This window comes from Haemorhous mexicanus, chromosome 12 (genome assembly GCF_027477595.1).
Source record: "Haemorhous mexicanus isolate bHaeMex1 chromosome 12, bHaeMex1.pri, whole genome shotgun sequence".
Classification (NCBI taxonomy): Eukaryota; Metazoa; Chordata; class Aves; order Passeriformes; family Fringillidae; genus Haemorhous; species Haemorhous mexicanus.
Window position 1 is genome coordinate 16,071,140 of NC_082352.1, and position 26,474 is coordinate 16,097,613.

At 47.4% G+C, this 26,474-nt stretch overlaps 3 protein-coding genes across 6 annotated transcripts in view; 1 reads left to right on the forward strand and 2 right to left on the reverse strand.

The window, feature by feature from the left end:
- Window positions 1-8,859, reverse strand: part of RANBP10 (RAN binding protein 10) — a 65,723-nt gene extending 56,864 nt beyond the window's left edge. Inside the window, exons 1-2 of one of the 2 annotated variants that reach the window (XM_059857327.1) lie at window positions 8,629-8,859; window positions 7,646-7,757 (exon numbers count right to left, since the gene is read on the reverse strand). In XM_059857327.1, coding sequence (XP_059713310.1) covers window positions 7,646-7,757; window positions 8,629-8,833 — 317 coding nt within the window. In that variant the 5' untranslated portion in view covers window positions 8,834-8,859. The remainder of the gene's footprint in view (window positions 1-7,645; window positions 7,758-8,628) is intronic. The other variant, XM_059857325.1, reaches the window with a different exon arrangement.
- A 2,198-nt stretch (window positions 8,860-11,057) lies between these two features.
- CENPT (centromere protein T) lies at window positions 11,058-23,378 on the reverse strand. Of its 3 annotated transcripts, XM_059857331.1 has the most exons (14): window positions 23,237-23,378; window positions 22,235-22,361; window positions 21,641-21,734; window positions 21,324-21,457; window positions 20,487-20,520; window positions 19,181-19,323; window positions 18,285-18,713; window positions 16,831-17,028; window positions 15,561-15,737; window positions 15,047-15,235; window positions 14,319-14,397; window positions 12,884-13,048; window positions 12,046-12,150; window positions 11,058-11,427 (listed from the first exon to the last, which is right to left on the reverse strand). In XM_059857331.1, exons 2-14 carry the CDS (start codon window positions 22,257-22,259, stop codon window positions 11,304-11,306), a joined length of 1,896 nt encoding a protein of 631 aa, XP_059713314.1. In that variant the 5' UTR covers window positions 22,260-22,361; window positions 23,237-23,378; the 3' UTR covers window positions 11,058-11,303. The 3 variants fall into 3 exon arrangements, with proteins under 3 accessions (XP_059713314.1, XP_059713313.1, XP_059713312.1); XM_059857330.1 differs by lacking the exons at window positions 16,831-17,028; window positions 23,237-23,378 and adding an exon at window positions 22,890-23,213; XM_059857329.1 differs by lacking the exons at window positions 16,831-17,028; window positions 23,237-23,378 and adding an exon at window positions 22,878-23,213.
- On the forward strand, window positions 23,212-26,008 carry THAP11 (THAP domain containing 11). Its single transcript, XM_059857332.1, has one exon. It carries the CDS (start codon window positions 23,212-23,214, stop codon window positions 23,941-23,943), a length of 732 nt encoding a protein of 243 aa, XP_059713315.1. The 3' UTR covers window positions 23,944-26,008.
- The last annotated feature ends 466 nt before the right edge of the window (window positions 26,009-26,474 follow it).

Below are 26,474 nucleotides of genomic sequence, written 5' to 3' on the forward strand. Positions count from 1 at the left end.
AGGTGTCCCAGCAATTTATTTTTTTTTTTCACTCTTGGCAGCTGACTCGTTCTCCAAGTCAGCTGATATCCAACAAAGTTCACACACAAACCATCTCAGTGGCAAATGGTGCCTAAAGTCTGGGAACAGCACAAAGCATTACTGATACTCATTCTCTGATTATTTATTCTGGTTCCACCCAACTGAATAAGTAGGATTTTTGTTCAGGTTGTCCTGCTGATTAACAAACCTCACTTCCAAATGCACTGCTCATAGTCACTGAAAATATATTAGGGAAGTTAAACAGGTTTCCACAACTGAAAGGACTTAAGATTGTTTAATTGCCACTCTAAGTAACAGAACATTTTTTCTGCCATGAACAAAGCCTAGAAAACAGTAAAAAAAGATGCTAAGAGTTACCACAAATGTCTAACAGAAAAGTATCCAAAACAGGGCAAGTCATTTAAAGACTTTCATTCTGGTGACTAATCTTGCATTTCAGTCCATCATGACAGACAGCCAGATTAAAAATGCACCCTGAGCCCCTGTTTTTCCTCTGTAAAACAGGGGGAACACTACAAATGCAATACCCAAATCAGAAGAAAACACTCCACCACCAGCTAGCTGTCTCTTAGGGGGTATTCTCACATCCTTATAGGCTAATTTCCTCTGGTTTAGGCTTGGATGGTGACAATTCCTATGAAAGGAGGATTTTTTTCCTCCTAATAATAATTAATGAAATTACAGAAAGAAGTAGCTGCAATATTTACACAAGATCTGGAGGGGGGATTAATTATGTGGAAAACATCTCAGAAAAAAAGTAACACTTGAAGTTTTAAGAGATGTACTGGTGAAATAAGAACACTTTCTCTTTAAACAGCAGCAGAGAGTCAGAGCTGGGTGAGTGCTAGGAAAGCACCACACACTGAACTCACAGATCTTTACACACTGACATCTCCACAACAAGGGACAAAGGCTTCATGTGGACCAGGGCATCAATACAAAGAACTTGTAAACAAGCAGGCAGATTGTAGTGTGGAAACAGAGATGCAGTCTTACATCACAGGTACAATGTAAACCCCATTGCTAGAAGAGCAGGATAAAAAATGAATCTGGCCACAACTAACACAACTAACACAAATCAGCTTCAGTGGACAGCTGAAGAAAGACAGTCAAAGCTTCACACTGGATGATAAATTCTTCAGCAGTTCATCATTTCAAGACTTCTCAAGTGAAAAAAAAAGTGTTTTCCGACATAAAAGTTATCCAGCTTACAAAAGTTATTATTACCAGAATTCCTTAGATCTGCAAGTTTAGAATATGTAAATAATTAGTTCCCATTATTCCGTGATTTGATTTAACTGCAAACATATTCTGAAGAACTGAGCGTAGTAATGTTTTACATATATTCTAAAGATGTTGATTTTGCTAGAGTTTGCTTTTGACACATTCTTACCTATTCTATAACAGATACTCAGAAATAGCAGAGGGAGGGGGGATGAAAAAATAACCAAACAAAAATAACCCCTTCCCAAAATTTTTCTTCTTTTCTGTTCATAAGAAGCTGAACAAAAAACCCCAACAACAACAAAAATAATTATCGCAGTCAGAAATATAGGAAATCTCAGACATACCTAAATCCACACATCACAAGTGGACAAGTCACATATCACCATCACTGCTTCCATTTCATTGCCTTCTTTCACAAGTAATTTTAATGATAAATTGACACTCAACTATTACAATGGATGGCCCATGATACTGCTATAAAACACTCATTTTAAATTTCCACTTCATTGATAAAAAAAATAAAGGAATTTAAAAAGCTATCAACTGCAAATCAGATATTCCAACCTCATGACTCCTTTACACTGAGAAGCTGCTCTCAGTGTTACTCCCTTTCAGGGGAGTGGAGCAGAACAATGACAAAGAAATCACAACTTGTGTCAGGTGTCATCAATTGATACAAAACCTCTGCAGAAAATGAGTCTCTACACCTGAGAGCACCAAGGCACAGCTGGTGGCTGAGCAAGAAGGACTTGCTTGGGCAATCTGCAAATGGGAGCAAGGCAGGAACTGTTTATGGAATCTACTTGGGGGCTTTATTTATGTGTTGGGTTGTTTAAATGAGTGTCTGCAGAACAGCATAAATTCAAACAAGCAGACCTACCTGCAATCAGAACAACCCCCCCTCTCTGTGCTGGTTTTGGATTCTTGGCAACCAGGATGGAAAAAAATAAAAAGTGGGGAGGGAGGAAATCAATTATTTACAGGCTTACCAGGAACAAATCAGGGAACACAGAAGAAATCCTCAGTTCCTATAGAATGTGCCTTACCCTCCCCTCCAGCCACATCCAGACAGGCACTCCAAGGTGTCTGAGCACAAGAAGCCAGGGCTGTCAGAGCTCTCCATGGACAGACCTCTGGCAGCATCTGGAAGCCATTAGAGAACACAAGCAAAAGGCTTTTCCCAGAGCCATCACACTCACCATATGCTGAGGAGAAATGGAAAGTTGGCAAGGAGAAACATAAGCAAGGAAAAGGGGCAGATGATTTGTTACTAATGTACAGACTGCAACCAACCAACACATCTGACCTTTATTTTTCTTTTTCAGTCAGAGAGAAACTAAGCTATTTTTAAGTCTGGATTATGGAACCTGTGTATGAAAGCTAAAGGAAGATTTAAAATAAACTATGGTATGGACTAAACTGATTAGCTCTTCAGCCACTCTCCTCAAAGAACTTTTTTCTCCCTCTCCCAGAAAACTGTCCTCAACCTAAGCTAGTGCTGACCAACATCTCTGGACAACAGGCTGCACAGCTCAAAGCAGCTGTGGAATGATGCTGGAAGAACGTTACCAGCATTTCCTGTGGCTTATGTCTTTCCAGCTTCCCTCTCCTGCCTTTCTGGGTCTCCACCTAATGCAGAAATCACTGTTTCAGGTACTGATCCAGCAAAAGGACTGTGAGCACAATGGAGCTCATGACACAGTCACTAGTGCTGGCACACAAAAACACGCCATGGCAAAAAGAAAAGCCATACTGAGATGCTTCCTGGGATGGCTCAAAGTCCTCATGACACCACTGGGCTGCCCTGGCACCTCCTCTGCCCACAGAGCACACCTGCTGTGTCTGCATAGAGTCACTCTGGGCAGGCAGTGGCTCTGTCCCCACCAAAGAGGTCAGGATGTCAGCACACCAAAGTACCCATGAGTAAGCAGCTGTCAAAGACCAAACCATTCCCAGAAAAGACAGCAAAGGCAATCCACAGGCTGCTGGGCTGTCTGTTCCAGGAGCAGCTCAGAAATGGAGAGGAGGCAGCAGGACAGGTGACTTCTGCCAGAATTCAGAACCCATGCATCATCAGGGTTGGCCTCTGGAATGTCCTCCCCAGTCACACTCCATCACAAGCCAGCACGTGGCTGAGGGAGGTAAAACCAGTCAAGAAACCAAACTGGTGGTCAGGAACACACACTGTCACCCACAGACAGCTCACGTTGCCCCAGCATAAAGAGGACAACAAGGATGACTTGTCCTTCTGAGTCACAACAGCCTCTAAGTTGTGGGCTGGCTGCCCTACCCTGATGAGTCTCTCCCTGTTCCTGTTTACCAAGCAGAGATCATGGAGTGGGGGAACCGAGGCTGTGAGATGTGCTGACAAATCACCACCACGCAGAACCACGTATTGGAGGGAGAGAGGACAAGAGTTCAGGGCTTCAAATACTGCTAAGGTTGAACTGTTATGAACAGCACAGGGATAAAAGCCTGAGTTATTTGTGGCAGCTCAGGAACAGAGGAGTCACAGGCATTTCTGCCAATCTGCTCATCTGAGGAATGCTGGAAGCAAGCCATCCACAGATTCACGCAGAGGTTTGGACAGGAAGGGACCCTGGGACATTCTTTCTTCACCCTTCTGTCCAAAGCATAAGGAACTCTGAAACATCCATCAGGCAGCAGACTGAGGGCTTCCCCAGACAAACATGATGGGGGAGATGCCAGTGCCTCTCCAGGCATCCTGTTCAAGTCCACAACAGTCTTCACAAAGGAAAATTCTTCCTTATGTCCAGCTGGCATTTCCCTTGCCACAACTTGTGACCCACTGCCTCTTGTCCTTTTGTTCCAGTTGACAACACTCAGGAGACAAGCACACAATGGCTCAGGAATTAACTACCAGCAAGTCTTAAAACAAAACTGTTCAACAACACTTTGAATAGAACTGAGGGTTGCTGCAATCCTACCCTTTTGTCTGCCAGCTCAGGCCATCCCTTTAGTGACTCGCCTTCAATTAATAAAAGGAACCCTGAAAAGCAGACCTCAATTTAAAGAGGAAAAAAAAAGGAGTAATTTCTGTCAGTGATGTCAATAGATGAAATCATCATCCATTATTTTCTGGCCAGCGTTCCACGAGTTATCTCCCTGAACCAGCTCTCCATAGGACAGGGTAGCAGTGTGTCTGCATGAGGGAAGGGGTAGAAACACACAGCAAATGCAAGGGCAGAATCCCACAGCCCTGACACGTATCATCCCAAAGTGCTGTGGAACCACTCCCTGTGTGCTCAGCACAGACAAGGAGGTGACAGGAGGGCTGGGACTAGAGACTGCAAACTAAGTTCTCTTCTGCTCTCTGAGGATAAGAACCATCTCCCCCCTCAAGAAATAGCAACAGATCAACAGACTGACAGATCTGATTTGTTCCATGTAACCTAGAAACCTTGTCAAGACAATTTTTCAGTGGTATCCTGGCAGCCTCTCCTCTCCCAGAAAAACAAAACAAAACTGCACAAAAAACAAACCCAGTAAATAAACATGACCTCTTATCAATTAAGACTAAATCCAACAGGATAAAAAATAGCTACCATTCAACTAAAAGTAAGTTTGAATCACACTTGTCCTTCTCAAAGGACCGTGGTTTTATCTCAAGAGCAGTGGAAAATCCAAAGCTAAAAAGGTTATCAGTCTTAAAAGTTTCTCACATACACCAAATGGACTTTTTAGATGCTGTACTTGCTTTGCAATATCCACCAGTATAAGATTTTACCAATGCTGAGGCAGAAAAGTTTAATGATGGCAAAGGCAAAGGCAGAGTTTTCATGAATCATTTTGTTTGCTACTTTAACAAAAGCACCTTTTTGGGGCAGATGCATTAAGGCACAGGGGAGACAAGGCAGTGCAAAAGAAGTTTTTCTACCAGCTGTGGCAGGAGAAAGCAACTTGTGTCTGTGCTGCTGCAGTCCCTCCCTCCCTCTTCCCCTGTGCTGACTTTGGGGTGAGCACAGGAGTTCTCAGCCTGGAAAACAGGGGGAGGCAGGGATGTGTGCTTTGACTGCTAGGATATGATGTGGTGGGAGAAAAGAGGAGAGAACCAAAGCATACTGGTTTTAAATCCCCTCAGTCTAATGAAAAGCAGGGGAGAAGTTAAAAAGGTGGTCCTGACACCTGAGTCATCTCCATAGCTCAGGTTTCTCTCCCACAGTGACATCACCAATCCAAAATGGCAGTGCCTAATGCCAACTCAAGAAGCCTCTTATCAGAGCATGTCACACACAGACAACATCCCGTGGCAGGCTGCAAAAAGGCATCGTGTGAGCTCTGGGGTTCTTACTTCTCCATTAAGAGCCACTGGGAGCTTCTATCCCATTTCTTATCTGAAACCTTCACTTCTGTTGTTTATTAGCAAGTGTCAGTATCTAACCAGAGTGCAGTGCCCTAAACTAACAATGCTGAGCACAGAAAGACAACAGCTTTGAGCAAAATCAGACTCCTCAACATTTCCTGAAATTCACTTCACCAAAGCCTTTCTTGAGTAAGTCTTGTTTCGAAACCAAATCGCTCACATTTTAAACCCAAATGTGAAATGGCCAACACAAACTCCAGAAGGAGATACACAGGGAATAACTGCACATCCCCACCCCACACAGAAGTCAAATAACCAGCTCTAGGGCAGAGGCTGAAATACCCATTCTGAAAATGAGCTCAGGATTCCTTTTCTTCTCCCCTTGCTAAAGTGCTGTTCCTAGGGACAGGCTTTGCCACTTACACTGCTTGAGAACTTCATTCCCTCAATCCCTTCTTTAGATGTCTGCACCTTCGATCCTTTGAACTGAAGTAACCATGATGGAATCAACACTGGGGAGCCTCCCCAGAAGAGATCTCTGCCACAGTTCACCAGTACAACACACTGAGCCTCCAGCAGGAGCAATTCAAACTATTAAAGGTGAGATACACAAAAACACCTTCTCAAGTGACAGCCAGGCAGCAGCTACAGTGGAAATTCACAACCACAAATCCCCAGCACCACTCTGTACAAGATAAAAGCTGGATCTGTCTCCACCAGCAAAAGAAAAACAAGGCACAGGAATGGCTGAGACATCAGAGAGGCTCTCAAAGCCTCTCCATTGCCCCACCTGAGATCAGAGCTATCAGCAGCTCCTGTTCAGGTTGTTGGGTTAACACACATGGGTCTGCCTCTTTGAAATTAATTATTCCTGGAAAGTCTCTGTAATTACAGAATACAATAAAAACAACAAATCATTAATACAGAAAACTGATCTTGGGAGACAAGCAGAAAGTTCCATTATCTCCCTTTAAAACTGATCTCGACTGCAGTAAAGATTAAGTGCTGTTCAGTGACCTTTTGTAATGTGATTTCTTTGGAAAATTGTCTTGAAGCTCACTGCAAATTATTTCAGTTTTAGCAGTTACATAAACTAATCAAGGGCAGTTTCAAAACAGACAAGCAGTTAATAGCCAGGTCAGTGAAATGAAGGAATAAGGATGGTCTTTCCCCTGCATTTATGAGGAATTCAGCCCAGCATCCACCTTTGCAGATAACCTAGTAATTATCAAGGGCCTAAATGCAGCACAAACTGAGATCCTTCCAAGTCCCTTTACAAGTAGGCCACTTCTAACTTCAACAATGACAGCAAAAAAATTCAACTGTAACAACTTGTCACTTTTGTTTGGTTTTTAGTAGGAACATCTGCTGCCTTCCCAACAACCCTTAAACTGGTCAGAGTTCAAATGTCACAGCTGAAGGACTGGATTAATTAATTACACCCAATCCCTCCTCCTGTGTGGCTTTCCCTTCCAGATAATATTCCTGCCATATTCATCTTTTAACAACAAACAATGCCAGGGCCATCCACACAGAGCAGACTGACACCTTCATAAGGAGTAAAAATTAAATCCACGTTAACCAGAAAACTCCAGACCTTGTTAGAAATGCCCTTTTACTGCTTTCCCCAGTGCTCTAGTACTCTTCACCACATCAACACCACTGCAGCAGTCCAAAATTAAGCTCAAGACTCCTCCCTTCTGCTTCACTTCATTTCTAAGGCATCACAATTCCAGAAATCAGAGTGCCCAGACCTTGCCAGCAAGAAGCAAACCTATTTTAATTCATATCGCACCAGAGACACCCAGTTTACTGAATTTTTTTAGAAGTGCCCATCTCCAAGAGCTCAGGACACAGCTGTGCCAGTGCCTCTGCTTCCAGGGCATTCCACCTCGTTTACATCCATTCAGCAGGAGACAAAACCTGCCCATGCTGGGCCTGCCTGCTGCACCCAGCAGCCACGGGACCTGGAACCCTTCCGGAAAGGAGGCCAGAGTCCAGCCGAGGTGCCAGCCACACATCCCCAGGCACTGAGCTGCAATGAGCACTTACCCATCTCTACCTTTACTGACGATCTTCACTTCAAAGTAATAAATGCCACAGGCTGCAGGGATGGGGTGAGTGGCCCTGACCGAGGCAGCATCTTTGTGATTTTTACCGTGACCTAAGAAAGAACAGAAATGTAAGTACTGAGGGGATCTGGCCTCTCACATATCCTGATCTAAAGCCTCACTGTCTGAAGCCAGCAGGGATCTGTTTCTACACGGAGCCAGCCATTTAAAGCACACGTTCCAGAGAACCAGCATATACAACTCTGCACTGCCACCAGGAACAATTTAATACACCACAAGCATTTCAGCTTTCCCTTTGTTTTCACTAGGAAGTTTTAGAGAAAGACTCTCAGTACCACCTCTCCCCCTCCCCACAGACATAATTTGAAGACCAGTGTACACAGACAGAAGACAAAAATGATTACACAAGAAAGGAATGACATCAGTGTTTACTAGCCAGGCTGGAAAAGGAATAATCACTTCTCCACTGGGTGGGTAGGGAGAACAGCTCCAACAGCGAGCAAGGAAAACATCGCACTACAAGTCAGTGAGCAGCTCTTTGGTGTAAACCCGAGGAGCCAAAGCCCGAGTCACGCAGCGCGTCGGGGCCATCCGAGCCCTCGGCTGTGTTTTGAGCAGGATGACAGAGTAAACAGACGGTCTCCCTGCACCGGGCCCCGCCGAGCGGCACAGCATAGCGTTATATAAGGCCCCACACTCCACCGGGGAGAGCCCCCCGCTCCCCAGCGCCTCCGCTCCCGAGCCCCGGCAGCCCAGCCGGGGCCCCGGGCCAAGCAGGCGCCCGGAGCTCGGCGCCGCCCGACCCCGCGCTGCTCCCAGCGCCCCTGCCCCGGGGCCGCCGGACCCGCTGCCGGCTCAGCCCGCGCCCGGCGGGCCCCGCGGAGCGGCCGGGCCGAGGGCCACGCCGGGGCCGCCCCGCTCCGGGCCGAGGCCGAACCCGGCGCCGCCGCCCCAGCCCGGCACCTTTGTAGTGGACGCGCAGGTTGCCTTGCGAGAGGCCGATGTAGTTGTACTTGTCCTTGGGGCTCCAGGAACGCGGCAGCGGCGTCTCGTCCTGGTTGACGGCGGGGTAGAGGCGGCGGAGGCGCCGGCTCAGCTCCTGCTCCTCGGGCGGCCCCGGCGGCGCCGCGTCCCCGCCGTGCGGGCTCCCCGCGCCCGCCTCCGCCATCTTGGACCCGCTTTGTGTCAGCGGGCGGGGAGCGAGGCCCGGCCGCGGCCGCCAGCCAATGGACTGCGAGCGTGCCCACAATGGGGCCGCGCCGCCTGACGGGAAGCGCAGTCCTCGTCACTCCGGTCCGTCCGTCCCTGTCTCTCGCCGAGACTACAACTCCCGAGAGGCGGAGCGTGCAAAGCCCCGTTCCCCCCTCGGCACGTGGCACGCTGGGAACCGTGTCCCCGTTCCGCTCTGCTCCCTTCAGTGCCGTAGGGTGCGAGACTCCCATTCCCAGCGTGCCTCGCGTCAGCGCGGAGCCCAAGGGCCGCCCAGCGCTTGCAGGCGCCCGCCGGCCGCCTCCGCTCACAGGCCGGTTTCGGCCGCCGTGCGGCGCCCGCGCGTCAGGCGCTGCGTGGGCAGCTATGCTGGCGCGCGAGGGGGTCCTGCGGGCGTAGCCGTTGCCATGGCGATGGGTAAACGGAGAGCGCGCGCCATGGCGGAGCGGGCTGAGGAACGAACAGAGCAAACCCCGGACACCGGGACAAGCGACGGCTCCGCGCTGCCAAGGCACGAGGCACAAGGGACCCCGGCTGACCCCTGCAGCTCAGAAAGGATCCTTTGGTTCCCAGCTGGATCCATATGACTAGACAGTCTTTGTATGTATGTGTGTGTGTGTGTGTGTGTGTGTGTGTATATATATAGATATATAGATATAGATAGATAGATAGATAGATAGATAGATAGATAGATAGATAGATAGATAGATAGATAGATAGATAGATAGATAGATAGATGAGAGTACACTACAAAAACTGAACTACTGCTGTGAAGCCAGGGCCAGCAGGAAGAAAAACAAGATCATTGAGCAGATTTCTAGTATGAGTTCATTCTTCTGTGTATGACACACATAATTCCATGTTTCCATTCTTTTTTCCATGTCTCCATAGCAATAAACAGGCCCTTGTCATCATTCCAAAGCCATGACTGTCGGAGCAACTGGAGACCTACTTAAGGCAAGAGCTGCATTCTCTTAGTCTGCAACTGAAGTTACAGGTCTGACACAAGGTGCTCTTGACAGAATGATCTTCCCTTCCTTGAGAGAGTATTTATATAGTTATATATTTAGACTACACCCATAGTTATATATATTTAGATAACTGTACAAGCCAGTTTGATACAAAAGTTACAGCCTCTGAGGCTCTAGACTGGCAAACAGGTATGAACTGTTTGGAATACACCCAGTCTAAGGAAAAGGCTCCAGTGAGTTGAAGAATTTCCATCATCCAAAGCCAGTGTCAGCCCAACATGTGACAAGCAGAAGGTGCAAAGCACTGCCTCCTTACATTCCTCCCCTCAGGAAGCTGCACTTTCTGCTGAGAAGAAAGTGAACTCTGACACACACTGGAGAAGGGAATCCCATCCATGCAGGACATGCAGACACTGCTCCCAGCAGAGCTTCTCAAAGGACCCTTCTCTTTCTAGCATTTCAGTCACACTGTATCAGCAAAAAATGCTTTTTGTTGTATTAATGGAACTATGTTTTGAAAAAGTCCTTGAAAAATGCCTGCCATTTGGATTGGCACTGCCTACTGAAGAGATTTTACCTGTACTGGCCATTGTGTCCTTCAGTGTTGTTCAGAACCTGTTTAACTTCCAGCTCTGCTGCCAAGAGCTGGGTTGGATTTCCAGGAGTCCCAATGAATTGTGCCACGTGGCTGTGGTTTGAGGAGGCTGTACTGTACACACAGCATAACCCGGAGGGGAGGAGGATCCACACTTGCAGCAGGATTTAGGACAGCCTCAGATGGGGAGAAACAACTCTTGCCACACTGACTGCCCAGAAGGAACTGAAGAGAAAGTCCAGAATCCATCTCCACCCCTCTGAAACTGGTACATGTGACAGGCATTATTCTTTCCCAGCTTCTGAACTATCCTACAAAGTCACACTCCCTGGCACCCTTTGCTGTGTCAGATCTCATTCCTAGTGTGGTTTAGGCTCCCTGGAAGCAGTACAACCCCACACAAAAGTTTTTTTGGTTTCCCTGTGTGAGGAGCACGGCATGGACCAGCTCCTCCAAGCAGCAACTGCCTGTAGAGGAACACCAGTGGAAAACAAAGGGGCACCATGGCTGGCATGAAGAGCACCCACACAGCCAAATGCCTGCTGGGAACAAGTTGAACACCACAATGCAGGAGCCTCTCAGCTCACTGACATAAGCAGCATTGGCATCACAAAAAATACACGCAACACTTTATTTATCAGAGCTGTACAAGTATTCAAAGGTAACATACAAAAATATGGATAGTCAAATTACTTGTAATAAAGGCTGGTGAGAGCCAGCAGGGTGGTGTGGTGGCCGCAGCACAAGCTGCCTCCCCTCAGGAGAACATCCAGCAGTGGCTGCCTGACTGGGTATGTGTGGAAAAGCACACATGGAGCAGTGACATGAACAACCATCCCAGCCCAGGGGCCAGGCCTGCACCTTCACTTGCAGGGGATCACTTTATTTCCACTCACTGCCACAGGGATCAGGAGCCTGCGGTACTCCAGAGGGAGGTAACGCTCTATCAGCACCGTCAGAGGCATCTTGTCTGTCACCAGCCCCTGCCTTCAGCCACAGAGAGGGCAGGGAAGAAACAAGAGCTGTTAGTGAAATGTGTTTCCACTCAATACCAGAGTAAAGCTTTCTTGCAGTGATGTTTTTGCATTCAAGAGCTGAAATGCTCTGACTGCTTGTGACAAACAGCTCCAGACTCGTGTTTGCAGGCAGCTTCTGAGCTTCTGTGCATGGTGCAATGCAGGACTGCCCACACAGCAGAGCACACAGACCCAGAGGGGTCCTGCACAGCAGCTTCCTAAGAGCTTCCCACTGTTTACCATGGGGATATTCATCTATATTGATCAGGACCGAAGTAGAGGCTCATTGTTTTTTAAATTCACAATCCAACTACCATGGGATAAATTCTACCCTTTGAAGATGTGCACAGAATGATGTGACAGAAGGAAATAGCTCAGTACCCAGATTTTTTTACCCACAACTCAGAGGTGGCTGGCATTTGCCAACTGGGTAGGCTATGGCAGAAGTGGCCTCACACAGAGTAAATCCCAGACCCCACACTTACTATGCAAACACTGCTAGTGGCACATTCTGGCAACAACCAGGTGTTACTGGGCCATCAAAGCACCACCAAACATTACTGCAGATTAGTAACAACCCTACCATTACCTTCTCATGAGGACTTCCAGGTCAGCTGCCTCCACTGTTTTCCTCCCTGCATGGTGGCTGTAAGCTTCCAGATCATTGCTCAGCTGCTTGAAGTATCTCTCAGAGCTGAGGGAGGAAATCAAAGCAGACTGTGGAACATGTGAACATCAGCTACTCACCCCCTTCTGTAGGGCAAGCTGCACCAGAGCTGCTCCTTGTGCAGGTCACAGCCTGCCAGGGAAAGCTGGGGGAGAAGAAACTCTCCAGCCCAGGAACAAAGCTTGGCTTCTCAACTCATGCTTCCTGAAACTTCACTGCCAAGACAGCTGTGAAACAGCTGCACAACCAGTACCTTTCCCAAACTTCCCACACCTGCAGGAGCAGGGGTTGACACCAATGACAGAGAAATCAGCACTGAGGGTCAGATATTGCCTGCTGCAGTGACAGTGTTCAAACAACACACAGACTTCACTCATGAAGGTAACAAGGTCTAAGGGTGCAAAGAGCTGAGAGACCTGGATTCCAATGGAACACAGCACAGCCTCTGCCCAGCATGATGGCCACTGTCCAGAGCCATCCTGCTCATGCAAATTGATACAGACAATCTGACTACTACAAGCTGGGACAAAACCCAGATGCTCCTGAAAGGCAGCACTGATCAGATACCCACATAGCAACACACAGCACTTGGCACATTTCTGCCCATTTTTATCAGGCCTCCCAAGACTCTTTCCAGCTGAAGAGAGAGGGATATCAGCTTGTCAGCAGCACTCCCAGCAGGTTTATTACTTCAGGGGAGAAAAGAAAGAAAAAACCTCGACAGTAAAAATAATGGAAAGAGCAGTTTGTTGTTACGTACCATTTTTCAACAATTTGGAACGCATCTCTGGTTACTGGCATTTTAGCAAAATGTCTGAATATCTCCTTTATCAAACTCCTTGGTACTTGAGGTTCCCGTGGTTTCTTTTGGGATGCTCCCAATCTCTTTGGAATTGTCTTAGGCTGCAGCAGCTGCAGGGGAGACCTTTGAGGAAAATTGAAAATTCACACATTGAATGAAGAAGGGAGAGGCAGAGAACACCAGGCTGAGTTTGGAAAAACCCTAAGCTGAACTGGAAGGAATAAGAACTACCTTGAGCTCTCCATTCTTTCTCCCTCTCAATTCTTCAAAACTCTCATGGCCACACAGAGCAGTCTGCAAACAGTTCATGTGGCATCATGGCCTTGAGAGAATCAATCCAGGCTCAAGCTGCCTTGATTCCAGAGTGCTCATGTAACACACTGGCAGCAAACTGGAGTTCTCTGCAATACACAACTGCAGTTTCCACTGCATCCCTACAGTATTCCCTTTACAGTAGTGCACAAAGTCTGAGGCACCACAGGTCACTTCTGCATCTGTGGACAGGGGAAGCTGCTCTGCAGGGAATCCTTCTACACAAAATATTAAGATCTTCAATGGGGGTTTTTTTGTGGGTTGTAGGGTTTCCCACTCCCCCATTAAACAAGACTGTAAGTCCTAAAGGAAATTACAATTGTCTTCTATTCTAAAATAGAAAAAATTGTAATATGGAAGAGGTAAGTGAAACCCATGGATTCAATCCGAACATAATTGGAAAACAACAGAAAAAAACTACAATCTCAGGCTAACACATGCAAAACACCAGAGAGGGTGTGTGGACCACCTGACTCTCTCCAGTCCACCCATATGTGGGCAAAACAATTTTGTCTTCTTGTTTATTGCTTTAATAGACAAAGCTCTAAAGTCATGGGCTAGAAGATTCCTCCTGTTCCCTAGGACCCACTGCTAGTGCTTCTGATGAAACCAAATTTCTAGTCAAGAGGGTGCAAGTGTTAACTAATTTGGAGTAATGTAGAGGAAAGGTTCACTTTCTGACTCTAGGAGAGCTTCATTTTATACAGCACATGGCAACTGCACACAGCTTTAGGCTTCTGCAGTCAATACAAGTATATCATTCCAGGTGATCAGTGTCTTGCCATCTGTAATTACCCCTCTTCTGCAAGGGCCTCTGCATCCCTTACTGGAGTCTATGGCTCCAGAGTGGCTTACCAATTGAAATTCCTAGGAAAAGTTTTGGCCTTTAGCACAAGAAAATATTACAAGAACGTTCATTGGAAAGCCTTAAGGCATCAGACTGCTCTGGAAGAGCACTGACATTCACTCAAAGACTTCAGCACTGCTTGTACTCTGCGGCAGCTGCCAGAGCAGCTGGGAAAGCCAGGCTCTGCTCTGCCCCCAGCCCCACCTCTTCCAGGCTGGACATAGTTTGGCTTACCTGGGAGTAGCAGGTTTTGCTGACAGCAGGAGGTTGTGGGCTGGAGCTCGGACAAACGCAGGAGTCTTCATGGAGACCTCTGGGAAAAAAAGTACTGGAGGAACTGAAGTGTCTTTCCACAACTGCTGGAGCAGGCAGTGCTGCCACAGAAGACAGAAACCCAGCTAGCTCCCCACATGCCTGTGCTCTGGCTGTGCCCCACAGCACCCTGAGCCAGCACAGCTGCTGGCTGCTGCAGTGCCACCCCCCACAGCTCCTGTCACAGAGGCTGGTGGCTCCCCTTGGGCCCCTGTGCTGGCCCAGCTGGCTGGCCAGGCTGCAGGGACACACACTAAGGAGCAGGCTGCAGTGGCTGATGGCTGGGTTCATTCAGGTTGCCACAAAGCTGCATCCTTTTTAACCAGAGAGAACTTTAAAGTCTAGAAGTTACCTCTGTCATCTTGCTAAGCCACTGGCAAATTCTCCTGAACAAAGGGACAAGCTGAGCTACAGAGTCACATTTCAAGGGCCAGACCATAAACTTCTCCCTGTTTGCAGATTTTCATAACTCCCTCCAGGCAAGGCTCCTATTATCAGCATCTCACCTGTTCTCTGCTATGAACCTATAGCAGTTTCCTGCAAGTCTAATCTGCACTGTCTTTAACTTCACTCTTGAACTTCTTCACTTCTTAACAAGTGACAGCAGGAAAGAGAACAGTGTTAACTGAAATGCTGAGCAGATTCCTTACCTTGACTTGCAGGCTGTTCAGCTTCATCCTCAGCAGGCTCTTCCACTGAACTATCTAAATTTAGCATAATAGCCTGGTCCTGTAGCTCATCTTCTTGTTCATCAGATTCATTTAATGGAGTCATCTCAGGTTTTTCAAATGAGTGCCTGCCCAGACTTTCAGCTCCAATGTCGCTGGTAATCTCACGTTCTAGATTTCCAAAACAGAAAAAATAAAGCACTGAAACAAATATCTTTGCCTGATTCTGGAACTTCCACTAGTAAATTTTAATCAAAGATACCTGCTGTAACTATACATTTCTAAACACTACTGCCGGTACAATTTTGGTTTCCCTTTAAATAAAACGCAGTCTTCCAGCTTAAAATGACCAAATCAGTTTGATATTTCCCCAGTAATTAGCCCAGCTTCCAGAAAACAAAGGAAGTTAAGTGTCTCTCTCAGCACTGATGCCAGTCATGCAGCATGCGAGCACTCTGGCACTACAGAGAGCTGCCAGCATTAGAGGTGTCCTCACCAGCTCTGGGAGAGCCATGGGCTCCAGCGCTGCCTTCTTCCACTTCCTCTCCTGCTGAAGGAGCCATTCCTGTTTCACCCCTGCTGGCACGTCCTGCAGTTATCTGCAATTCTGCTTTTTCAGCCAGTTTCTTCTCCAAATGTTCAGAATATCCAGCACTTGCACCATGTTCTGCAGCTAAAATAAGAAATTCTATCATAGATCTCATCTACAAAAAAACCCCAACCAACCACCAGCACACAGTTCAACCACCACTGGAATTTATTTGTGATAAATAAACTCAGCCATAAGCTGTAAATAAGAAAAGCAGATGCAGTTCCTTTCACAGCTGAGAGATGCCCAACTTCTCCCATGTTTGCTCCACAGCCACCTAATTAGGGGTCCATCGGATCCCAATGAAGTAATTTTACTTACAGTAAGCAGAGCTCCTCCAAATCTGCCATCTTTATGGCCATTTTCAATTTTGGTGATTGTGTAAAAGACCAATTTCTTTTCCTTTAAATCTAACAATACCTGGAGTTTGTGCTCAGATTCTCCTCCTCATTTCCTCCATTTTTCTGAATAAACAATTTTGTAAGAGATATATTCCATTGTAGAGAGAAGAAAGCCTAGAGTGATTTTAACCATCTAGGACCAGCCTCTGGCATGCAGGATGAGAAATAATACAGACACATGACTTGCTTGTGTTTAAAAACTTGAGCTACCGACTACTTAAGTATTCCTTTTTCCTTTACACTACATATATAGTCCACATATATGTTACTATGTTACTATGTAGCTCAGTTAAGCAGAAACCCACACAGGTAATTGCTTTGTGAAAATTGGGCACTCTGACATCATGACACACATGACAATGCTGTCACTCACTGAAGGGTTTGGAAATCTTGGCTGAGTCCAGAACCAAAAGCTGTCAAACTGCACTTTCACCATCCTCTCCAGCAATTGGGAATTTTCACACTGAAAACTACAAGTGTGGCAAGGCCTTGGGACCCACAAGCCCAAGTGAAGGGCACAAGGAAATCTGGCCAAAGGTAGTGCAAAAACCAATTATATCAGTTTCACTAACCAGAACATTGGACTGTCTACATCAACACAGGGGCTAAACAAGTATTTCTGGCTTGTCTTGAATTAAATTATTTCCAGCATCTACTGTACAATTAAGTCTCATTTTAATCTGAGTAAAATAAGTTTTATTTTACAAGTCACCTGAAAAACTCTGTTTAAATCAAATTATACTCCATTCCCTTTCTACAACGAAAGTACTTCTTACCCTCTTGGAAAATCTTTTCCTGTTCCACTCCATTCTCTGTATTAATCATCTCTTCTTCTGTATCATTTATTTCTAGGTCTTCGATTATATGGGACACAACTTGTCTCAAATACACGCGGGAAACATTTAGAGTGACTGGGGATCCCAAATATGTACTTGAACTTTTGGAGGGCAGAGAGGAGTTCCAGCTATAAACACCTAGAACAGATCATTAATGTATGTCCTGGTAGCTTTCTGAATTTTCTTTTAACTTTCCTGGTAAATAAAAAACCAACCAAGGAGGGAGAAGAAGACACACAAGAAACACTTGTGTGTACTTCAAGAAGTTTAGGGAGTTGGCATTGAATCTTAGGAACCAGTTGGAAAAATCTTTGCAACTGTTTTTCAGTTGACACTGAGGAGCAACACCACTAGCAGCCTCCTGTGGCAGAGCAGAACTATGTCACCATTAACATCTAACATTAATGCCTTACTAACTCCAGCATCTTAAAGATCAGCTCACTCCCCCCCTCCTCTTCCCCTCACTGCATCCAGTCCTCTATTCCACATTCTCCACACTCTGCATTATCTTTCCCTTGGTCCTAAAAATGCCTGCCATTGGAGCTCTGTGAGCAACTAACCTTCTTCTGTTGATTCCTTCCCTTATTCTTTCAAAATAACTTTCGCCTGGTCCAAACAGTATGAGGAAAATGTGCTCCCATTTACACAACCAGGACAAGGCCAAGGAAATGAATGCCAAGGAGAGATACCAGGGGAAAACTGGCAAGCAATAGGAATTGCAAAGCATTGGTACAGAGTGAGCAGGGAGGCAACTGCCTCTGTCCAAAGATTTTTAAGGCCCTGGAGACAATAGAGAGGTTGGCTGTGACAAATAAGTGACCATACCACAGTGAAGGTCTGGACTAGGAACTTCCAGAGATTCCTTCCAAGTCTGTCTACATGCTCTACATATTATCTCCTTATTTTTGTAACCAATTTAGGGTGCCCACTTCTGGGGTCCCAGTACAAAGGAGAGATGGGACACAGTGGAGAGTCCAGCAAAGGCCCACCAGGACAGTTTAAGGACTGAAGCATCTCTCCTAGAAGGAAAGGCTGAGAGAGATGGGACTGTTCAGCCTAGAGAAGAGAAGGCTTAGGGCAGATCTTACCAATATACACAAGTGCCTGAAGGCAGGGTATAAGGCAGACAGAGCCAGACTCTTCCCAGTGCCAAGAGAAAAGGCAACTGGCACAGACTGGAATATGGGAGTCTCCATCTGAACATAAGGAAGACAGTTTGCATGCAATACCCTTGGAGACTCATAAGAGCCACTTAGACAGGGTCCTGGGCAACCTGTTCTATGTGGCCTTGCCAGAGCAGAGGGGCAGGAGAAAGTAACCTTGAGGTCCCTTTCTACCTCAACCACTCTGTGAGTTCAGATAACACCTGCTAAGCCTTAACCCATAGTACTCACTGCAAACCACCTCTTCTTCAATAAAAGAAATCTGTGCCATTGGGTTACTCTGCTGGGAGTGATCTTGATTTTCTTCTCCCTGTTTTGCAGGGCTTTCTGGGGACACGTGAATCATTCTGTCAACATGCTCATCATGAAGGCTTGAACTCTTGGAGTATCTTTGAGTCCTTCCCGGGTTTGTGTTCACACTGGATACCAGGCCCTCCAGCTTTGCTTCCTCTTGATCTGCATCAGAAATCGGGCTCCTCTGTGCTGAAGCTCTTGAATCTGACAGCTGGGGTTCAAGAGCAGACAATTTATTTTGGCTCTCTTCATCCAGCTGGGGCTGAACAAAGAGCTCTGTGCTATTCATCATCATTTCTGCATCACTGGTCAGCATGCTTGTTCGAATCCCAGATGCAGACTGTGAGTCCACAAGATCATTCTGTCCTGTTGAGAAAGTTTTAAAACAAATTTTGTGGGAAAAACTGTTCAAGGTCATAGGGACACACTATACTACCAGGACTTCTGTAATTCACGATTTAAGTCATTCAACCAAATTTTAGTCCTCCTCAAAAGATCAAACACTGACACTGTATGACCCCCATTTCTGTGCACACAAATCTCCCTACCAAACAATAGAGACCTCAGTACCCACAGTTGAAGATGATCCCCAACAATTCCTGTGGTTTAAATAACCAAACTAGGCAAAGTACACCTTCAAGTGCATAGAATCAAAGGAACTGCCGAGGCAGAACCTCATTCTAACCTTACCTCCCAAATCCCACTCTATTTCTGTCAATGTGTTAGTAAATTTTAAATTCTAAAATACAGATGATGCTTCTGTAAATGCTTCTAAAAGCCCCTTTAATGTAAGGCCCTGACTCTCAAAAGAGAAATAACACCACTAAAGAAACCTTTGCTCTTCAGCATGTTCTGTTCCACTCTGCCTTCAAAGGCTTGCATGTCAACAGCCCTGCGGGTTTTGGGCCTCCGGAGCAAGCCCCTCTTTTCAACGGTGTCTGGGGCCAGCAAGGAACCCACAGACATACGAAGGGACCTGTAAAAACAGGGGGGAAATTGTCAAAATCACACACCCCACTTACCCCTCAGAATACAGACATGATGGCACTAACAGTGATACATTTTGCAGAACTAGGAAAAATTTCCACAAAACCCCTTGAAGGTTATATGTCAGTCTTTAAATGAATTGTTTACTGTCATACTATCACCCAACATCAGGATATGTATGACAGAGATCAGGAAGCAGACTGTTTTAAAGCCTCCCTGAGACACTGCAACACTGCAGCTGACAAAAGGGTCAGGAATTTTAAAAATCTTAAAAAAAAAAATAAAAAGGAGAAAAAAAAGTTTGAGAGTAAAGATATACCCCAGATGACAATGGGATGGTAGGAGGACTTCCCAATAAGTTTAAGAATCTACTTACTATCAATACTCTCAGCAAAGTACAGCTACCAACACACTGTGACTGGTTTAAGAGAGAGCTGCTGGCAACACCTAAAGCATAGGAAATGTTTCTCACTGCAGGTGTTTTGCACCATGAAGACTGACTATGCTCAACGACCTCCTGTCCCTCTCTCCAGGCAAGCCAATTAAAAAGAGGCTTCAGAGGGTTCAAAGACAGAAGTACAGAATGCAGCCCCAAAAAGCATCTTGTGTGGCACCCCAGGCAAGGGCTGCAGTGAGAAAGGTGAAGTAATGTGCTGATTTTGGCCAGGGTCATTTGCAAAGTACACAGGCAACACCAGAAAGTAAGTTCTTTGACTCACTAAAAAGCTTTTAAAGTCCAGAAAATACTGCACAGATGCAATTGATATGATAAAACTATGAAGAGGCAGGGATAATATTCTAAAGTATATTGTGTACTGATTTACATAGTTTTCTAAGGTATATTGTGTACTGATTTACTGCTGGAAACATGAGAACAAAAGGAAAAAAGGAATGATCCAAGCAAGTAAAAAGAGGAGCAATAGTAGCAATACAAGCTAGACCAACCCAGGCATACAGCGCAGAGCCATAATTTCTGAAATTCAAAGGTGCAACACTTTCAAATGCCATCAGCAGAGGGGCAGATGCCTGTGTTATTGTAACACTAACACAGGTCTTGAACATGAACACCCAGGATCTGCACTGTTCCCCACCCCTTCAGACGTGATCATAGCCAGGACACACAGAATTTAAGACATTTTAGGTTAAACTCACCGAGTCATAACTGTGCTCTCCAACGCTGACACAGCTAGAAAAAGTGGATGGCACATTAGTTGGGAAATTACCCTTTACACATCAGGCTGCAGGAACATCCCAATGGATCTTCCTCTCTTCAGAGCCAGCCATGCTACAATCCTCAAACATCATACTTTGGTGCAAACAGAATCAGATAATGGGGTCGTTTTACTATTTCTTGTGTACATTTCAGAATTGTATATTAGATATCTAATAAGCAATTTCTGAAAGGGTAAGAAAATAGTTATTTCAATGAAAATTTAACATGGCACATACCCTCAGATTTAATAATTTAACTTTACCACACTGATAACAAGATGTTAGGTCTTGGTCACAACCACCCTTTAGCAACCCAATCCAAACACCTCTGGAGTTTTAGAAATATAAATAACTATTCCACAGACTCTTGAAGAAACTGCAACTCAAACCTGTTCTGCTCACAAAGAACTTTATCATTATTTTATATAATTGCAGTGGAAAGTAAGCAGCTGCTTGTATTTTAAAGTTTCTAGAACTGAGAAGACAGGGTTCCTCTGGAGACACTTCAAACCTCAAAAAGTACCAAGTTGCAAAAGTAGTCAGGAAATTATATATAGTCGTGGCAGAGCCTAGAATTTGGCTTAAAAAGGTTTATTTTAAATTTGATAGGATGGGGGCTTTTACTTTCTCAATTTTTCCCTTTGCATAAGATATTGCAATCTGGATTCCAAACCTACAACTGCCCAACTGGGCAGCTCCTAACCACTGAGCTGAGCTGGTGAGAACCAGCTGACAGCAAATGCAGCACTGAGCAAGCCAGTTCTTGAACAGCCTTACCTTGGTACTGGGGAAGTCGTCTCTCGGCTGCCCTCTCAAATTCAGAAATGCTGAGTTTCCTTCTCTTCTTTTTCATGTGGAACACAGTGATAGATGTGTCCTCAGGAGCAACATCTGGCACCTGCAGTTCCCCCCTACCAAAACAAACCAAGCTGGAGAGGCATTTCTGATAATCCCACTTGACAAGATGCAATTCTGATCACTGAAACACAAGAAGAGAAGTCCTGCTCCCCAATCCCACCACAGAAACTGCAGCTATAGTAATAGTGTAATAGAAGTGTAATAAAAGTGTAAATTATAAAAAAAACCCTACTTACATGCTGGAAACCCTCTTAGATGGGACTTCTGAATGAGCTTCTTCTGTGTCTTCCTGATTAGATATCTGAGGTGCCAGCGGTGAAACTTGGGGCTCTGCCAACAAACCAGAACATTTCCTTTCCTCAGTTCAATACAGCAGAATGTCACACCTACACTACAGGCTGTAAATAACATTTACTAGCAGGTTAAAATAAAGACCTAGTGAAAACTGTTTGGGTTCTGCTCCCGGGAGGGCTGGCAGTGACAAAGCCAGTGATGACAGGGGGCAGCACGGGGGTTCCCTGCACTGCAGCAGAATAACTCACAGCTGATCCTACAGCCAAAGGCTGCACCAGGATTATGTGCTCAGTCACCAGGATAAGAAGACCAAGTGAAGAGGGTTTTGAAGAGGATCTTCAAAGCTTTGATTTCACCAGTGCAAGGCCTGGTCTCTCAAAAGCTGTATCCTGCATGCAGGTGCCCTGCAGTCATCCAACAATCTGATTTCTGTTTCGTGTAACAGGGAAAGGCCACCAAGGAACACCCTCTGTTTACTTAACTTTCCAAAACCACTTTTTTTCTGTTCTCAATTATCTTGAAAAAAAGGCACTTACGGTTCTGCATGACTCTCTTGAGCATAAGCCGTGGTGTGCCATTTCTGAGATCAGGGAAGACTCCCAGACTCTGCTTTGCCAAGGCACTTCTGACAGATTTACTCTTCTTTTCTACACTCAATCCAGTCTAGAGGGAAACAAGAGACAACGAATTCAAAGCTAGTATTTTTATTATTAAAGACCTCAACACCAAAAGCATCCACCACCCATGTTCTTGTAACAAGCTAAGCAAGCTGGTAAGAAATTTTTCCAAATTCCAAAGAGAAATTGCGCGTGTTGGCTTTTTGACAACGGTGACATTTCCCGTGTGGACGGGAGACAATTCAGCCCGGGGAATCATCCAGGGGGGTTCCAGCATAAAACCCTCCTGTGGACGAAATCCTGAGGGGCCTCAGAGCACAGCCGCAACCTAAACCCGCCGAGAGCCAAAGTCAGGGCTTTCGGCCCATTTTCCACGATTAAAGGCGAACAAGGGAGAGAGAGCGGCCTCCGCTCCTGCTTCAGAGGCCTCGCTGCTCTCTCAAACCGAGAGCAACCGGGCGGGCAGCACCGGGAGAGTCCCGCGGGAGGGTCGATCCCAAGAGCGACTCTCCTCCCTCCTTTTATTTTTTCCTCCCCTCCCCTCCCGCCCGCCCTTGCATACCCCTCGGGGCACCTGTGCCGCCGCCCGCGCGTTATGGCCGCTGCGCCTAGGGCCGAGCCTGGCCCGGGACCGCCCGTCAGCCATGGCAGGACCGGTAACGGCCGAACAGCTCCCGCCTCCCGCCGCCTCTCGCGAGACGCTCGCGCGCGCCGGGAGGAGCCGCGGCGCAGTGTGGGGCGGGTAGTTCCGCCGGCGGCGCGGTGCATTGTGGTCCGCGTAGTTCCGGGGCGGCGGCGGTGGCGGCGGCGAGAGGCCGCGCGGGCCTTGTGGGAGCTGTAGTTCGGCGGGGCTGCTCGCCCCGCTCGCCGCGGGTGTCCCCCCGCCCCGCGAGGCCATGCCGGGCTTCACCTGCTGCGTACCGGGCTGCTACAACAACTCGCACCGCGACAAGGCGCTGCACTTCTACACCTTCCCCAAGGACGAGGAGCTGCGGCGCCTCTGGCTCAAGAACGTCTCCCGGGCGGGCGTCAGCGGCTGCTTCAGCACCTTCCAGCCCACCACGGGCCACCGCGTCTGCAGCGAGCACTTCCAGGGCGGCCGCAAGTCCTACCTGGTGCGGGTCCCCACCATCTTCCCGCTGCGCGGCGTCAACGAGCGCAAGGCTCAGCGGGCCCGGCGCCCCCGCCCCGCCGCCGCCGCCACCGCCGCCCCGCAGGGCCCCGCGGCCGCCGCCGAGGCCCCTGCAGGGGGCGCGGCCGAGGACGTGAAGCCCATCGACCTGACGGTGCAGGTGGAGCTCGGGGCCGCCGCCACCATCGGGCCCAGCCCCGTGCGGCTGCCGGTGCCGGTACCGGCGGCGGCGGCGGCGGGGGAGGAGAGCCCGGTGGAGGGCGGCCCCCCCGATCACTCGTACTCGCTGTCGTCGGGGACCACGTCGGAGGAGCTGCTGAGGAAGCTGAACGAGCAGCGCGACATCATCGCGCTGCTGGAGGTGAAGATGAAGGAGATGAAGGGCAGCATCCGCCGCCTGCGCCTGGCCGAGGCCCAGCTCCGCGAGGAGATCCGCGAGAAGGACCGGCTGCTCCACGCCGCCAGCGCCGGCACCCGCAAGCGCCACGGCCTCTGAGCGCTGCCGGCGCCCGGCCCGGCGCGGGGCTCTCCATCCCGGAGCCTCCGCCGCCCTCGGTGCGGTGCCGGGCACAGCAGAGATGGGATGGACCGCGGCCCCTTCGTGCCCGGCTCAGCCCACGCCACAGCAGCCCCTGGCCGGGCAAGCCCATCGGATTCCCCTGCCTGGACTGGATCAGCTCGGTGCCCAGCGCTGTTATCGCCCCGACGTTGTCTCCAGTGTCACCTCACGCCGGGCCCATCAAACCCGCTGTGTGCGGTGTCGGAACGCGCTGCTCGTAGCGTGGATGGGACCCGAGTCGTCACTAAGTGGACGTAGGGTATCAGTTTTCAGCAAATAAACTCGCTCTGTGTCAAGTGAGGTAACAGCAACACTACCCTGGAGAAGGCGTGTCCGACTGCCGTGGGCGCTGTCCCCATCGCAGGATGGTCGGTGATGTCGCGTTCAGCCTCGCTCAGTGGAGGAAAGCTTTAGAAACCCTCTCAGGGTGATGTGTTTCTTCAGTAAATTACTGATGCCATAAAAGACTGCTTTTCCTAGCGTGACAGTACCCCCAGATTAAAGAGTGTTCTTGTACCGTGTAGTTTCTGCTTTCTCTGCAGCGTGTGTGATTAGGTTACAGTTGTCTCCATGCTCTCGACACCAGTAAGGATTACAGGCTGGTACAAGGAACACGGTGGCACTTAACAGCTGTAGTTTATCTCATTGGCTTAAGACTCCCTCTAATGAAATGGAGGCTTTGTAACACATTGGAATTTTAATCCTTGGCTTTCCTTCTGAGAACCAGGATGAAACAGAAGTGACTTTACCTGCAGTGGTTGCAAACCTTTTGTGACTAATCCTAAACTAGTTGGCATGACTAATAATCTGTACATTAGGCAAGACCATACTAAAACCTGCTTGTGTGTTCTAAACCAAGATTTATGAGTATTGTAACAAATCTATGTGGAATGGTTGTGTACTTTCTGTTTCTAGCCAGCATCAGTCCCTTCACTTTCTGCAACAGGAAACCAAATCAGCGTTGGCTAGAAAGAGGGTGGAGTGAGGGTAGCAAAGCCATGGGTTTGGCTTGGTTATGCACTTCCAGCCTGGTTGGTGGAACAGATCCCTCAGCAGTTTGGAGGAGGAGGAGGAGGAGAAGGGGAGTGTGTGGTGCCCCCGCATGGCCCTGTGGCAATGGGCACTTCACCACAGTGTGCTCATATTCACCTTGGAGGGAAGAATTCCCAGGTGTTCCCTGGCTCTGTGAGATCCTTCTGGAACCGGAGTGCATTGTGCTCAGTAGATTGGGATGTCACTTTTACTAAATTTTATAGAGGTATTTTCTAAATGTAAAAAGTATCTTTAGTTTGAAATTATGTAATCTTTGTAACACTGGCTAATGTAGCTTTACAACCATCAGCTTCAACACTGTATACAGCAGAACAAAAGGGCACCGTGGGGTTTTGTAGCCGGAGGTTACTCTGTAGATCCTGAAGCCAGTTCAGCTCCAGGTTGTCACAGCCTGTTATGTGATGCATGGGTCGTTTTTTATTAACGTGTGTGCCAAGTTGGATGGTCATCTGTAAGGATGCTACATGTCTATCCATGTACTAAGTCCTTGCTGTTACTTCAGTTTAATTTATTCTCCAATCTGATATGTAGCTCTCCAGCTCTGTGCTATACTGATTTTTCTGCGAGTCGAGTTAGCAGCAATTTTTTTGTTTGGTTGGTTTGGCTTGTTGTTTTGGGTTTGTTTTTGGTTTCTTTTGTAGGACAAGCAGATACCTGCTCCACCATGGGATCTAACATATGTGATTGGTCCAGCAGCTCTAGATGCTCCCATCAAGACAGTAGGCAGCACAACATCCCTCCTTGCAAACGAGGCTGGTTGTGCATCTGAGCTTCTTCAGAGTGTGCATGTCCTGGCAGTCATGGTACTTTTTCTACCATCAGGATGCACTTCAGGATGTTCAGCCATTTGGCCTTGCTGGACTGGTTACCTGCTGGACTGTTTGACTTCTCCAGGTTACACTGAGGTGCTAACATGCTTAATTTTAATAAAGTATATTTTGTTTTCTTATGTTTCCTGTCTCCTTGTGGTTTATATATCTGTTTCTGAAAGGTTGTGACTGTAGCTTTGTCTTTTCTTTTGTAACATCTTTCTTTTCATTGTCAGCTCCACAGCTGGAACAGCAGGACTATCTTTACATTCATGTAGGGTGAGGAAGAGGAGTTTGAGGTCAGTTCAGTGTACCACACCCCTACCTGTGCAGAGGTTGGAGCCATTTTGATGAACCATCAGTCACAGGGTTCTCTCTGTGCGACCTGGAGGGATTTGAGCAGGGAACCAGGCTTCCCCCAGGGCTTCCTCCAGCATGACTCTCCTGTCTAATGCCTGGGGGAGAAAAGAGAAGGCATGGCCTCCCATGAACCAGCCTAGTTTTAAGAGCCTGCATGTACTCTTAGAACTTGTAATTCCACTTGCCAGAGTTCCTTGTTTCAGATTGGTTTAGAGCTATTAGTCTCAAGCAAATATATGCACCAAA

Excerpts from the sequence above, each read along its gene's own strand:
- THAP11 (XM_059857332.1), top strand. The coding sequence starts at position 23,212 with ATGCCGGGCTTCACCTGCTGCGTACCGGGCTGCTACAACAACTCGCAC.
- CENPT (XM_059857329.1), bottom strand. The coding sequence starts at position 23,213 with ATGGCCTCGCGGGGCGGGGGGACACCCGCGGCGAGCGGGGCGAGCAGC. Across the intron at positions 18,714-19,180 it reads GAACATGCTGAAGAGCAAAG|GACAGAATGATCTTGTGGAC; the intron begins GTTTCTTTAGTG and ends CTTTCTCAACAG. Across the intron at positions 14,398-15,046 it reads TGAACAGCCTGCAAGTCAAG|AGGTCTCCATGAAGACTCCT; the intron begins GTAAGGAATCTG and ends TTTTTTTCCCAG.